Source organism: Chaetodon trifascialis, chromosome 2 (genome assembly GCF_039877785.1).
Source record: "Chaetodon trifascialis isolate fChaTrf1 chromosome 2, fChaTrf1.hap1, whole genome shotgun sequence".
NCBI classification, from domain to species: domain Eukaryota; kingdom Metazoa; phylum Chordata; class Actinopteri; order Chaetodontiformes; family Chaetodontidae; genus Chaetodon; species Chaetodon trifascialis.
Window position 1 is genome coordinate 10449305 of NC_092057.1, and position 15128 is coordinate 10464432.

Genomic DNA, 15128 nt, shown 5'->3' on the forward strand with positions numbered 1-15128 from the left:
CTAGATGAAATACTCTAAGCACTTGTTCCTCTCATCATCCAGTTCTTGGGTCTCAATCTCAAACTTTTTCATGGCGATGAAATACTGAACAAACGGCTCTCCGAGGGCGCTGCGGATGACGTGATCCTCCCCCAATGCCTCCAGAGCATCATCGAGCTTCACAGGAATGGCAAACTCCTTCTGCTGACTGGGGGCTTTGCTCAGACTGCTGTCGACATTCAGGTTCCGTCTGATGCCGTCCAGTCCTGCGGCCGCAGTAGCAGCCAGCACAATGTAAGGGTTGGCCATGGCTGAGCCCAACTTGTTGTCAATGTGCGTCTCCCTCCCGCCATGACACTTGATATTAAAGGAGCTGCTGTTATCGTTGCAGCCGCAGGTGGCGCACAGCACTCTTTTGGGGTCTTTGATCGTCTTGGCAATGTGGCTCCGGCAGCCCAGGCCGGGCGACATCAGGCAGCTCAGAGCAGCAGAGTGGGTAAGGAGCCCGGCCAGCCATTTTCTGCCGATCTCAGACAACTCCCCTGCCTTCTCCCCAGTGTGGAAGAGGCTACGTCGGCCATTAGCATCCCACAAACTGTGAGAGAGCACCCCAGCATTGTACAGACCATCGTCTGTGAAGAAGCTGGCAATGTAGCTGTGTTTACGAGCCATCTCTTTGATGCCGGTGCGGAAGGTGAAGGCGCTATCTGCGGCCGCAATCCCAAATTCTGGCCTCAGGTTGATCTCCATCTGCCCAGGCCCACTTGCAGAGGCGATGCTATCAATGTCTGCACCCATGCAGTACATGCTATCCACCAGCTGCTGGAAGAAAGGCAGGTCATGGTTGCTGAGCAGGGTGGTGGCCGGGAATAAGAGTGTCTTTGGGCCTATCCGGTCTGGCGCTCCAAGTACACAGCATTCATAGGTGAAGGATGAGTGCAGGGAGAATCCCATGCTTTGGAGCTGGCCGAGGAGCTGCTTGGCAATGAGGCGAGGTGAAGTGCGAAGGGGGCTTCCTGTAACCGTGCAGGGGTCACAGATGACTCTGGCTGTCTGCTCAGCCCAGGGTAAGACTCTGAAGGTTGGAAGATCAGGGATCAGAAGGACATCACTGCTGAAGTTGGCAGTGCTGGCGTTGTCCACTTCGTTGCTCTTAGGGCTCAGGGTCAGCTCCAGGTAGCTTCTCGGCATTGGGACCCCATATACTGCTTTCTCCTGTGGATACAACATTTGCATTGAAGCAGTAGTTTGGGAAAAACAATCATTCATTTTCTTTTTGAGAGTTAGATAAGAAAGTCAATACAACTCTGATGTCTGTTAAGTATGGATGCATAGTTTAGGTGATTAGCATAGCTTAGCATAAAGACTGGAAGCAGTGTTAGCCTATTTGTGTCCAAAGTTCAAAAAACACCTACCAACCCCTCTAAAGCACATTAATTCACACATCGTATCGTATTTGGATATTTTATACACAACAGTTTTGTTAAAATGGCCATTTGTGTTTATAGAGAGAGTTAGGTGGTGTTACTAAAACCTTAAACCATCCGCCCAGTACTTCTGTTTTTTTGTTTTGTTTTGTTTTGTTTTGTTTTGTCTGTTTTTTTGTCATTTTTATCTAGCATGTTAATGTCATTTACACATTCATGTCCCCATCAGGATGACTTAGTGATTTAACTTCTCATCTAGTGCCTCCATCTGGTCAGAATTATAATGTTTAGTTTATGAGTGAGCACTTATGTAGGCTACTAAATACTTGCAAAGGTAGTTACTCAACAGTACTTTGTGTTTATGGTAATTAGCAAATATCAGAATGCTAATAGGTTTTAATAACAAGGTACACATATTACACATACACCTGCTGAGCATGTTAGCATGCTGGCATTAGCATTTAGCTCAAGCACTGCTGTGCCTACGATCAGTCTCACAGTGTCTCTAGCGTGGATGTAGGCGCTTTGTCATGTTGCAGTTCTGTTTGTCCATCCATCCATCCATTGTCTATACCCAACCATCCCTTTTCAGGGTTGCGGGGGGGCTGGAGCCTATCCCAGCTGTCGGCGGGTGAGAGGCGGGGTACACCCTGAGCCAGTCGGCAGCCGATCGCACAGCAACATATACAAACAAACAACCATTCATACTCACACCTAAGGACAATTTAGAGTCACCAATTAACCTAATGAGTATGTTTTGGTCTGTGGGAGGGAGCCGGAGTGCCTGGAGAGAACCCACACATGCACGGGAAGAACATGCAAACTTCATGCAGAAAGGCCCCACCCAACCCGGGGATTGAACCGGCGACCTGCTGTGATCGTGATCGTGTGATCTGCTTAAATGAGTTAATTAGTGAGAGCTGTTGGTTGACATGTTTTTCAAATTGGACATAGCATTAGCCAGGCTCGCACTTTCTTCCAGTGTCCAGGTTTTAAGATAAGCTATGCTAATCGCCTCCCTGTTTCAACTTCATGCAGTTTCACGCTGAGACAAGATTGAGAATAACCTTTTAACTAAAAGAAAGCAACAAATCTGGCATCCCATTTAGCTCACACTTGTTTCCCTGCAACACTTTTTGCTTTTGCCAGAGCCCTATCTCCATAAATTGCTCTTCTCTATGATACAACAATCCTTCACAATAGATAGAAAGGTGAGGTGATTACATGGAAGAAGCGGACAGGCACTGTCTTGGACCTGGACACCCCGTGGAGATCGGTGGCCTCAAAGCGGACGAAGTTAATGTTTTCTCTGGCAATCTGCTGCTTGATCTGCTCCATGGCTGAAATGAAGCTCTGATTCGCAAAGATCTCGATGGTCTCGTTTTCGTTATCTGTGGAAAAGAATTTGAAATATCAAATATGTTTTGTTTCTTTCAGTATTTCTAAAACTCAAAGCTCCAGTTGTGTCAACACCCCTTCAGTCAAGCCAAAGTCAAATCCCAAACCAGTTCTGTTGATTTCAAGTCAGTGTTGAATACAGCTGGACAATAAAAATATGAGCTTATTGCAGACATACGGTATCTGTCTGTATGTCGGTTATAATAAGAAATTGCAGGATGGAAATGCCAGACAAAGATATGATTAATTTGGAAACGCTGTCAACAGTACAATGTTTGCCCACCAGAGAGCGCTGACAAGTTGATTGTTCAAATGCACAGTGTCTAGTTCAGAATGTATCTTGATCACAATCAAAATCAAATCCCATTGAAAATCAATCTCAAAGGGCAACAGACGGTTGTTCCAAATGCAAAACTAATGATTAAGGAGTTTCGTAGGGATGAAAAATGATGTCGATCCTACTGCTAGAGATCAATGGCAAGTTACTTTTACCAATTGACAAATCAATTCATAGAAATTTTCATAGAAAAGTCCACAAATAGATATTGCTCATTTTTCAGGTTATAGAAGTCAATATCCATCAATCCTGAATCCAAGTCCAAGTTAAAACAGGAACAATAATGAAACAAAACCGAGTACAGTAATACTTGAGCACTGTAGCCCTGTGAGCCAGGAGTTTGTCCTCAAAGAGCTGAAGCTATCTAATGTGTCTCACAGTATTTGCTCAGTTTTGACTTTGTAAAAGATATTTTATCATATACATCATGGATAAACTTGTCTTTTAGCCAAAGCTTCACCAACCTGAATGAGAAGCTCCAGTCTCTCCCCAGTAGCCGCTGCTTGCATCTGTGCCTGTCCTGACTCCAGGCTGCCTATTTGTGTTGGCATCAGACCTGAATGAGCTGGACGAATCCATGCTGGAAGGCAGCTGAATAGATGTGCTATCTCTGGAGCTGGGCCCCCTTCTGGAAGCGTCAGACTGGGGTTTGAAGGTGCTGAACGCCCTATTGGGATTTCCATCGTCGTGCTGTCTGTCGGGTCTTCCACCACCACCTCCACCACTGCTTCCGTGGAGGTACGTATAAGGACTTCCTGGCTTCCCATCATCTCTTCCCCGGATGCTGAGCAGAGGACTGTCCCTAAGGACGGTCTTCAACTCCTCCATGGTCTGCCGGGGGACACCCATCTCACCGTAGGACACCCTGGTTTGAGAAGACGCCTCTCTGCTCCAGTCCTCCCCAACACCAGGCTCATCCATGGGATCATCGACTTGCTCTGGGGGCCTGTGAGGCAGAGGGGCGATGGAGATCACAGTGGGGATGTCTGGAGGTAAAGGGATGCTGATGGGAGCGTGGACGATGGATGGACCTCCTCCTCTGCTGCTCCAGTGCACTGGAGGCACATATTTCCCAGTCACCCTCACTCCCTTCCTGTTGCCCAGGCTCATCCCTGTGCCATCTATTTGGTCTTTGCTTCTATTCTGACCCTCCTGGAAAACACACAGTGGGTCTATCACAAGTACGGTAAGAGATGGTTGAGTTTATATGAAATGAGTTACTAAAGAGTGCAAGGAATCGGGAGCCAACCTACACAACAAAGTCAATAAAAAAGATATATTTGAAGCCAAAGCTGTTGCGTCCATTCACACCTTTGTGCTGAAACAAAAAAATGTTAGATATGGAGTTGTTACCTTGAAATCTTCAGAGTCATTCATTCTTTGTTTGCACCCTTTCATGAACTGTGATTTGGAATTTGATAGCCCTCATGTGAAGGCAGAGCCTCACTCGCACATTAATTTTTATAGACAATTGGTACAATGGTGACCGATTAGAAAATTCTTTTTGCCTCCCAACACCGACAGGAGTCCAGCTGGAAACTGGCACCTGCCGGCTGCTGGTGGACACTGAACCACTGCTGCTTTGAGCTCATTGGCTGACCGCGAGGACAATTCAGTGCTGCTTTTGTGCTGTTGCAGTGAAACCGCAGAGCTCAGCAGCTCTGTTTGTGCTTCCAGAAAGATATGAGAGCAAAAGTATTTATTCCAGAGAGATGAAAACACACTGTGAGGCACAGACAATGGCTGCGGGTAGTGATGGTCTGTGCGTGAAAGAGCTGCTGTCTGAGTGAAATCTCTCCAATCAACAGTGTGTTTTCTTGAGGAACAAATTGAACATGTTCACAGGCAAACTCAGTTCAAACAAAAGCTTTGTTTTTCTGCTTACTGGTTTTAGTCAATGCAGTTTTTTACTAAAGAAGTATAATTGTGCGACTTCCTAATGAGTTAAATGTAATAAAACAAAACAATCTCACAACAAGGTCCATTTAGTAGCTGTTCTGGAACCTTCTATCGTACCACACAATCTGCATCAGCAGATTTTCAATCTCAACCTAGAAGTCAACAGGGATGAAAAGTCCTCAAAATATAAAACAGTGAAATTTAAATCATCTAAAATATCACAGCAAATTGATGAAGAGCATGTGACACAGTTAAAAGCTCCAGAGCAGCCACTAATCCTGGACCTGGACCTGGAGCTGACTTTGTTTTGTCAACTGTTTACAAAGTCAAAATGGACTTTCAGTTTATATGTTGTACTTAATGGCTATTCATTAATGGTCTGTTTTCTGGCCAAGCATGTGTGCACATACAGGTAATTTCACTGTGGTTTATACATTGCACTCAGTGTACTTGCATAACAATAAGTTAATTAGTGCACATATATCAAATAAACAATAAGATAAAAGAAAATGTATTAATACTTCATAGAATCATAAACAGTTCAGAATATTTATATACATTTTTTTATAAGTAAATCTTTTATAAGTAAAACTTGTGAGGTTGCAAATAAAATCTTAATAAATACATTTTGGTCCAGATGTTCTGCAGCTTATTTGCTGGAGGTAACATGTTGAACTGTTTATTGGAGGATAAACAGACCAATCAGGTTTTGTTGAAGGTGGATAAACAACACACAAAATGATTGGCGATGTCGAATTTTATGGGTGTGAAGAGACAGCCAGTAACTGGAGTTAAGTGTACCAACTGATCACTTTCTTTGTTTCTCCTAAAGCTTGTGCCAAATGACATCACTCTTTCCAGGAATCTTCCTGAAAGTCATTAGGAAATCAACAGGAAAATAAAGTGTTACCGAAGGACAGTCCACACCCCAAATATTGTTATATGAATGGGTTATTGCTGCTCTGTTAGTAAAACATTAATGAACTGGTGATTTATTAACCATTTATAGAGCCATTAATTACATCTTACAACTCTAAAGTTTCGCCTTATTAGAAAGTGCCCTGATATAATTAAGGTTTTACTTGAAATTGCTTAAATGCTTTCATATATTTAGCAAACTATGACTACAACCTATCTGCTTCTATGATGTGCTTCTACTACTTCGACTACTTTTGCTCTACTTCAGTGCCTCAGTCACACTGCTGCAGATCGGCTGTATGTGTGGAAGTCACTGGACTGAATCTCCAGCTGTAATGACTCAGCTCTGACTTCAATACCGATGACTCAGGATGAGACACTGATGACTTTGGAAGTAAACATCAAATGCCCCATTAAAGAGAACTTAATTAGGATGCAATCGCCTCAGAAATCAGCTTCACATCTTATCGGCATAAACTTAAATGTGCTGGTTAATGATACAGAACTCCACGTAATCAGAAGCTACACCGTACCTACCATTAACAAAAATGTACTTTTATGTATTTTTAATGAGGGTTCATTTGTTTTTATACCCTTACACATTTTTAAAACCCAACAGTTTTTCCACTATTTTTTTTTTTTAATGTAAAATCCCTCACTTTAAAATCTTAGCCAGAGTAGATGTATGAGTTGTAGTTTTGTAAATTGAATTTGTTCGTAATGTTTCAGTGATTTCTGGTGTCCACATGTGGCTGCATGGAGGTGAAAGAGCAGTCAGGCCTCAGCAGACACCACCTGACCAGTGCAGCATGGAGGCAGAGAGATGTCTGGGCAGAACACCTCACATTTTCAGGGTGGGGTTTTAAAGAGCTGCGGCAAGCTGGAGACAAGTCAATAGAGGGAAAACCGGAAATTACCAGTGTTTCTCTTCAAAATAAGCTTAAGGTGTGTCAACAACTAAGCAGAGACAAACCAGTATTTGATCATTTTACTTTCGCCCTGTGTTCAGAGAGGTTCAGAGAATTAACCTGTTGGCTGATCAGACTCCACCTTGTCCAAAGCTCAGTCAAAGTTTGTTTTTGTCTTTTGTCCGATAATTGAAGGGTTGACACTTTGGTGATTCAAGATTTTTTACATGCCATTCAGCAGCATGTTCAGTCGCATATTGGCCTGAATATTAGGATTTGTATGTGAACATGGTCATAGGCAGGATCTTAGAAAAGCTGTATCCAAAACACCAACCTATTCATTTCATTTTTGTAAGTTTTATTCCTCTTCTATCCTTAATGCCGACCTGTTTTTCCACACAGTACATTTTATTGCTCTGTTTATGTGTTGGTTGCAAAGCACTTTGTAACACTGGTTTCGATAAGTGCTAGACAAATAAACTTTAATATTATCATAAACTTTACAACAGTAAAAAAAAAACTCTAAAGATATTCACTGTGCATTATCAGGGAATCGTCACATTGCTGCCAAGTGGAGGGGGTGTTTTATTTTGAAAGTTCTGACAGGAACTTGGCTTCGTCTTTCTTTCAGCCTGACGGAGTGTTCGCAGTAGACCAGGAGACTTCGGCTCCGCTCGGAGAAGCAGCACTGGCCTGTATGGTGGAGAACCGTTTATCATTTTTACCTTTTTCTGGGGACCGGCTGTATGATTAAGCTACAATCTTCAATGAGTAAGCATATTCCAGTAAGTAAAATGTTTTTGTGGGTGCCATTTTGTCTCCGTTTCCACTCCTTCGGTTCGTGTTGTAAATCAGTACGTTGTCGTTACCAGCTGGCCTTCACGTTTCTTCGGGGAAATCTCGGCCTTCTCGTCACGAAGCCGCTTTAATTCCTCCACGTCTCTGACACTTAACATTAAATCTCCCAGTTAACTGTAACATGAACCGACTGGACGTGTATTAATTTCGGTTATTTCAGCGTAATTAAAGCTCTGTGAGATGTTCGTCATGGTGAGGAAGCGGCAGTCGGATGCGCAGCCCGGGCTGGTCCGGCTAACGTTAGGCATAAGTTTCTCTCGGGTGGAATCGACGTATTTTGACGTGAAATGTCAAAAATGTTTGAAAAACACCCCGACTGTGATTTCTGACACAACGTACCTTCTTGCTGCTTGAACGCGGCGTCGTGTTTGTCACCGGAAAGCCTGGTATAGGTCGCCCCTCTCTCCGCTCCTGACAGTGCCTATAGGCCTCCAACGGTATATGATGGCGCCCAGTGCGTCTTCACACAAAGGACACTTTCCGACTTTGAAATGTAAAGCAATAACATGTCAGCATGACCGTCGTCCTATTTTCTGTTCCTCACCCATTTTGTTGTTTTCTATCACCCCTCTCTCTCTCACTCATTTCATTTTCTCCATTTTGTTCACTGTACAACATTTTCTACCGAATGCTGTTTTCCAGCCGGATTAACAAAGCATAGCTGAGCAGCTTAGGTTTTAGTATTTGGAGCAAAAGCTGGAGAGAAACATGTCCAGAGAGTGGGCCTTCAGGTATTAACACCCTGCTTAAGAGTGTAAAGGGCAGAAACATTAGGAAGGAAATTGCAGTGAAACCATTTGAGAGTCAGATTTATGGTGATGATTATAACTGTATGTGTGTGCGTGTGTGTTAAAGCCCAGCTGAAGGCCTCATGGTGAGCTCAGCTTTCACTGATATGACCTAGATGTCAGAAATGACACATCCTTCCCATTGTGCACCAGCAGCCATTAGGTAAGACGTTACATGGTGCTGCAGTGTGATTTTATATAACACTGACAGGTAGATTTTCATTTGTGTCCTGCATCTTGTCATCTGCCCCTCGGTGAAGCTTTGCATCCCACGTTTGGTTGGAGGCTCTGTCTGTCTACACCTGTTTGGGGTGGGAGTCAAACTCCACACCCTGGCAGTGGATAGTGCCTTGCTTGGGGTGTTAATCTGACTGGTGGTTAAATACCGCACACACACACACACACACACACACACACGCACAGGAGTTTACATTCTCATTTTCTAAAACACTGGAAATTGCACCGCCCATTTTCAGTGGAAGAACATAAATGTAAATGAAGATGTAAATGCAGAGGGTTTGTGATTATGACCGTATATCTGATTTCGGTCAGGGTTGTGTGGCGGCTGTTCATGCGAGCAGGTGTTGCAGGAAGCTCTTAAATCTATATAAAGACATTGTGTCATGTCTGCATTGACGTGTGGTCTGTTTGGTCTCTGTGCTGTTTCTATGATCGATCTCCTCTTGTGAGATATGAACACTGATGTGGAGACAATCTGTTCTTCTTGGGATCTGAAGGACTGGTGGATTTCACTGGACATGCAGTTTCAGTATCAGAGTTACACTGTCGTTAGTGTGCCGAAAGGTGTCTTCAGGGTGTGTGATGCAACTGTGAGACAATACAAAAAGTCAGCGACATAAGTAGGGCTGCAACTAAATGCGTGTTTGTGGTTGTTGTTGAATCTGATGTCTAAATTGGTGGAATCACTGTTCAGTCCAAACTTGATATTAGTGATGGAGTCTGAACATTTTCTTCCATCGAATTTAAGTCCATGGGAACAAGAAAAATACAAAGCACACCACCGGAAGCTGTTTTGTCACATTTCAGTGCCAAAACCAAGAGTGTCTGTAGTGTCTTTAACACACAGAGCCTCAACAGAAGCCCTGTGTGCCTCTTCTTTTTAAGAATCTGTGTTTTTAAAAGCATCCTGTCCTCCCTCCTTGTCCCCCTCTGTGTCCTGCAGCAGTTCTGTGGTGTTCTGGGTCACACATTTATGGAGTTTCTGAAGGGCAGTGGGGATTACTGCCAGGCTCAGCACGCTGCCTATGCAGACGAGTGAACAGCCAAACTCGCCATCGATCCGACGCACTTGAGCCACAGGAGGGACCCCGGAAAGTTGGCAGGACCGGGACGCCTCCCAGAACCAGCGACAACTCGGCCTGGATGGGGTAACTCCACCCGCTGCACACTGCCCTCGTCGGCTTCCGCCTGGCCTGAATCAAGGTGGAACCAGCCTTGTTTTTTTCTTCCTTTTCTTTTGTTTTATTCCAAAGGAGAGGGTTTTGAGTTGTTTCTCTGATTGTCCGCCCCCTTTTTTGGTCGCCAACTCCCCATATTTCTCCATTTGCCCGTTGCAGCCTTCGTTTTCGTTTCTGCTCGCCAACCTCGAAGGAAGACCGAACGGTTTCTGGGTTTCTAGAAGCTCGCTGGACGTTTTTGTTTGACATTCCCTCCGAGTTTAACTAAGTGTTTACATTCGTGTTTTTACTCTGTGGAAGACTTTTGGGTTTTGTTTTGTTTTTTTTTACGTTGTCACAATGGCTCGTATGAACAGACCGGCCCCTGTGGAGATCACCTACAAAAACATGAGGTTCCTCATCACCCACAATCCCACCAACGCCACCCTGAACAAGTTCATCGAGGTGAGCCTCAGCGTCATTGGTTTAAAAGAGTTCAGCTTTATTCAGCCAGATTCAAGGGGAAGTAGTACGGTTTTAAGATTGCATGTTCACATGTGGGAATTATGAGCAGAAAGAGATCACGAATGGAAATCTTTTGAAAATGACAACTTAACATGAGAGGTTCTCTGTTTAGACGTTTCAGCAGAAGATAAAATGTTACTAAAGGAGACATTGCTCGTGTACTTCTGTTATGTTTTGCAATAGCTTACCTGTTCCCGCACGTTTGTATTTTTGCAATAAATCTTGTGTTTTTGCAGGAGCTGAAGAAATATGGAGTGACCACCGTCGTGAGAGTTTGTGAGGCCACCTATGATGCCACCCTGGTGGTCAAAGAAGGAATCCAAGTTCTGGTGAGTTCAGGCCTAAAAACCTTTGACTCCTTCATGAGCAGCGATGCATCAGACCAAACTCAATGTAGTTTTTTGCCCCTTTTCTCTGATCTCTTTGTTACTTTCCCAAAATGGCCTGGTCGGTTTTGTCCTTGTGTGCATGAAAAGCAGTCATGACATTGAGCTCACAGCTTGTACCATTTCCTCGTTGTCAACTTAGTGACTTTCTTCTTCGATTTAGTGAGTTTTGAGACTTGCAAAATGCAAAGACTGCTTTAAAAACAACAAGCAGGCCATGGAGGACAGTGCTAATGTTTTAAGATCAACGCAGCTAGTTCAGTGCATATCTTATTTCCTTCTTTCCTTCTCCCTCTTCTTTTTCTTTAACTTCTTTTTATATTCATTATCTATCCATCTGATGATTGGTTGTGGTCTATATGTCAGAAAATTGTGAAAAATGCTGAACGCAATTTCCAAACATGTAAGTCGACATCTTCAAATTGCTTCTTTTATTCAGATCAAAGCAAGAAAGCAACCACACATTTGAGAAGGTGGAGCAAATGATCTGTCTGCTTTAGAAATGATTTAAACAATCAATCCATTCTTGAAACAGTTGTCAGATAGTTTTTCTGTTGATTGATTGATTAGGCCATTAATCAGCTGGTTGTTGCAGCACAGTTTGAATTCTGTGTCAGTCAGTCAGCAACACTCTGATCACAGATTCATTTAATGATGTGTAAGACTAAAGGTTTTGTGTCTCTTAAGTATTCTACTTAAACTGATTTTACCATTAACTACATTAACTAGATCATTTTCAGAAAAGCCTCCACTGAAAACGGCTCAATAAAATGTCAAATGAAGACACAGAAAGAAACCCCCTCCAGCTGTCCCTCCCCCTACAACAACATTTGTGTTTCCCTGCAGCTGGTTTCAGCCCTCACACTTCTTTTGTTTTGGTTTCCAAGAAACAGGGCCGATGACGTCATTTCCCTCTTTCTCCCTCTTCTCTGCAGGATTGGCCGTTCGACGATGGAGCTCCTCCCTCCAACCAGATCGTGGATGATTGGCTGAACCTCCTGAAGCTCAAGTTTAGGGAGGAGCCCGGCTGCTGCATCGCTGTCCACTGTGTGGCAGGGCTGGGGAGGTGAGCACTTACTGTCACAGAGATTAAAGTATTATGTTCTTATTGCACATGATTTCTGTTGTGATGCGGCAGATAAAACTATGACCGCTTCCTTCTGTTAATGCGTTCTCTGATACAGAAACGTAAGGACAGTGTAAATGAAAGCTGTTTTTAGCTGACTGCGCCACTTTGTTTCCCCTGCAGAGCTCCTGTTCTGGTCGCGCTCGCCTTGATTGAATGTGGGATGAAATATGAAGATGCTGTCCAGTTCATTCGACAGTAAGTTCACGTGTCAATGAAAACCTTTCAACACGGCTGCAAGTTTGCTCTGGAGAAATTTTTGTTTGAGAATTTAATGAAGCCTCCAGGTGATTGATAATGTCACAGTGAACCAGCATTAGAAGTTTGGGTTTTTGAGACCAGTACTCAAGTATATTTGGAAATTAAAGTGGCAGTAGACAAGTTTTTTTGCTGGAAATGGTCATTATGAAGCAAATGTTGATGGCACAGTGTAATGGCTGTTTGTTTTTTGGTTGGACAGTATAGAGGCAGACAGCAAGGAAACAGTGGAAGAGATGGGGGTTACAATTACAGTACAGCAGTTTGATGATATGTGTTTTTTAACATGAACACACAAACGTTTTCTAAGTTCCCTTGAATGTGGTTTCACTCCGTAATTGTGGCCAGGATGTGCACTGAGCTAGAAAACAGCTGGAAAATGAACCCGTCAGTGCCCTCTGGTGGACGAAGTGTGTCATGGAGACCCTGCGCTCCCTCAAATGTGCATTTGTTGGTTTTTATTACTTCTCACCCACCTTATGCGCACACACCAGAGTATCTGTGATGAGCTGTCTGATAAAACTGGCCATGCCATCATATTGGTTTTGAGATCTTGGTGCTTTTCTGTGGGACACATAAAGCAGGGAAGGATGAGTCATGTAAGTGTAAATAGCAGGAGTGGAGGGAGGGAGGTGATGAGTCTTTGCTTGAAATGTTTTTCGATCCCACATGCTGGCTTTCAAATGATTATTCATAGAAAGTTACAAGAATAATGTTAAAAATGCCAAGACTTGGGTGTGTAATTTATTAATTAATATCTGTTGTATGTTATTGTATATCAGTGTATGTATCTTGATGTGATAAGCTGGGAAATTACAATGAAAAATTGTTGATGGATAAAATATGTTTTGTCATGACTGAATTATTGTCTACTACTAGTTAGTGAGCTAATTAGAGCTGTTCGCTCATAGACACAAACAATACCATTAACACACTGTAAACACATTAGTCGATAAGATATTTGCAACATTGTTCAGAAAAATGACAATTCCTGCATAGTGTACCTTTTAATATTGTCTTGCTTTATATATATATATATATATATATATTTATATATATATATATACACACACACACACACACACACACACACACACACACACACACACACACACACACACAGGCATCTCACCTGTAAACATAAAGTAGTAAATGGCTAATAAAGTGCACATCTTCTCTTTATATTACATACTCAATATTTATTCTATTCTCATCAAATGACCCTGTGGTCTTCTCAGAGAATGATGATCTGTTTAACTGAGCTGAATTTGTGTCCCGTTGCTTCTCCCAGGAAGCGTCGAGGAGCGTTCAACAGCAAGCAGCTGTTCTACCTGGAGAAATATCGTCCAAAGATGCGCCTGCGCTTCAAAGATTCCAACGGCCATCGCAATAACTGCTGCATCCAGTAGAGCCAAACCCTGAGCCACGCATACACACACAAGACAGAAGAGTTCAGTTCAACCTCCCTGGCAGGCTTGTTTTCTTAGTCATCGTGTTGAAGTATGTTATTTTGAAAAAAAAATCATGCTTGGTAATTAAACTGTCCCCTTCCTGCTCCAGGTTCAAAATCAAGTTTAGAAAAAAGGAAAGAAAGAAAAAATGATTCTGTGAACCAGATTCACCATGTTTTATCTTCATCTACCCCCCCCCCCCCCAAAAAAAAAGAAAAGAAAAGAAATAAGGAAGGGCAGCGCTGAGTCGTGTATCATTGTAAGATGTTGGATTAGTTGTTTTGTTCAGATACATCCCAAAGAATTCGATTGGCCAGTTTACCCGATTATCCTGAGAATGTGCTTAAAAAAAAAGAGACATTTTTCATTTCATGTGAGCAATTATGTACCCTGTTCAATCTTAGTGTTCCGTTTCAAGACTGACTAGAAAGAGGTATGCCTTCCTTCAAATCAGATGGTTCATCCATAAATGCCTTACAATCGAAGTGGAACAAAGGCAATCGAGGCGGGAGCCGACTCTCGCCAGCATTTGGAAAAGGTGTTTCATTTTTCTACTCGGAACAAAAAAAAGAAGTTGTTGCCTTTGTCTTGTGCAGGAAGTCTTACACTCACTGATGCCCTTTCAGTAACTATTTTTTAATATAAAAAGCTTAATTGTTGCAACATTTGTCAATTGAAAGTCTAGGAACTTGTACTCATTTCTTTTCTCTATCAAACCTTCTGTTTACTAATTAACTGCCATGTCCAAAATGTGATGTTTATTTTGTTTTATTATATTTTATTTTTCAGTTCTTGTTTCTTTTTTGCTTCAAACTGGACTTCCAACGTCTGCGATATTTTGTATGCCTTTTTATTTGATGTCCGTAACTTAAGACTTGGATACTTGATGATTTTATGTATTTGAAAATGTGTACTATTATTATTAGGTTGGCTATTTATACTATCAATGGATGTGTGATTTAGTACCGTGAGCGACAAAGTTGTACCTGTTCACCAACTTGTGAGAGTACATTAAATGATACACTGAAAAACAGCAGAGTTCATGAGTGGTTATTGTCAGTGATTCTAAAATATTGTCATGGTTGTCAGGACAAAAGGGTTTTCTTCTAAATACTTTTTCAATTCAGTCTGAATGGGAGTTCATTCTTGATTGTGGAGTTAATAGTTGAACAGAAACATGTCAAATCAAGCCTCACTTACCAGCTTTTTCCAGAGCTCTCAGCAGCATCATATCGCTCTCTAAATGTCTCTTCAGTTTTGGTCATGTGTGCTCTGCTTTGTGTTACTTGGACCTCTGTGCTCCATCCACATGCTCTTTGTATTCTTTGTCCAATCACATGATTCTATTGAAACAACATCAAACCTCCTGACTTCCTGTTATAAAACCATAGAAACAGGTAGGAACAGCAGGCACTGTGTGTGAGGTGTTTTTAAAAATGCGTCAATTTTAATTTACAGTTTCATTCAGCAAAT

The 15128-nt window shown here is 42.5% G+C and overlaps 2 protein-coding genes across 3 annotated transcripts; one reads left to right on the forward strand and one right to left on the reverse strand.

Annotated features, from left to right (window-relative positions):
- lgsn (lengsin, lens protein with glutamine synthetase domain) lies at positions 1-4062 on the reverse strand. Its single transcript, XM_070991051.1, has 3 exons — positions 3606-4062; positions 2631-2797; positions 1-1194 (listed from the first exon to the last, which is right to left on the reverse strand). Exons 1-3 carry the CDS (start codon positions 4060-4062, stop codon positions 1-3), a joined length of 1818 nt encoding a protein of 605 aa, XP_070847152.1.
- A 6178-nt stretch (positions 4063-10240) lies between these two features.
- On the forward strand, positions 10241-14688 carry ptp4a1 (protein tyrosine phosphatase 4A1). 2 transcript variants are annotated; one of them, XM_070979762.1, is made up of 5 exons: positions 10241-10374; positions 10671-10763; positions 11756-11886; positions 12070-12144; positions 13496-14688. In XM_070979762.1, the coding sequence occupies exons 1-5, from the start codon at positions 10270-10272 to the stop codon at positions 13611-13613; spliced, it is 522 nt and encodes a 173-aa protein (XP_070835863.1). In that variant the 5' UTR covers positions 10241-10269; the 3' UTR covers positions 13614-14688. The 2 variants fall into 2 exon arrangements, with proteins under 2 accessions (XP_070835863.1, XP_070835871.1); XM_070979770.1 differs by having other exon boundaries at positions 13500-14688.
- The last annotated feature ends 440 nt before the right edge of the window (positions 14689-15128 follow it).

Bases quoted from the DNA above. Each gene is read 5' to 3' on its own strand.
- lgsn (XM_070991051.1), bottom strand. From the start codon at position 4,062: ATGGATGAGCCTGGTGTTGGGGAGGACTGGAGCAGAGAGGCGTCTTCT. The intron at 2,798-3,605 runs GTTGGTGAAGCT...TCTTTTCCACAG, and splicing joins GACTGGAGCTTCTCATTCAG to ATAACGAAAACGAGACCATC. The intron at 1,195-2,630 runs GTAATCACCTCA...TTGTATCCACAG, and splicing joins TGCCTGTCCGCTTCTTCCAT to GAGAAAGCAGTATATGGGGT.
- ptp4a1 (XM_070979770.1), top strand. From the start codon at position 10,270: ATGGCTCGTATGAACAGACCGGCCCCTGTGGAGATCACCTACAAAAAC. The intron at 11,887-12,069 runs GTGAGCACTTAC...TTTCCCCTGCAG, and splicing joins TGTGTGGCAGGGCTGGGGAG to AGCTCCTGTTCTGGTCGCGC. The intron at 12,145-13,499 runs GTAAGTTCACGT...TCTCCCAGGAAG, and splicing joins GCTGTCCAGTTCATTCGACA to CGTCGAGGAGCGTTCAACAG.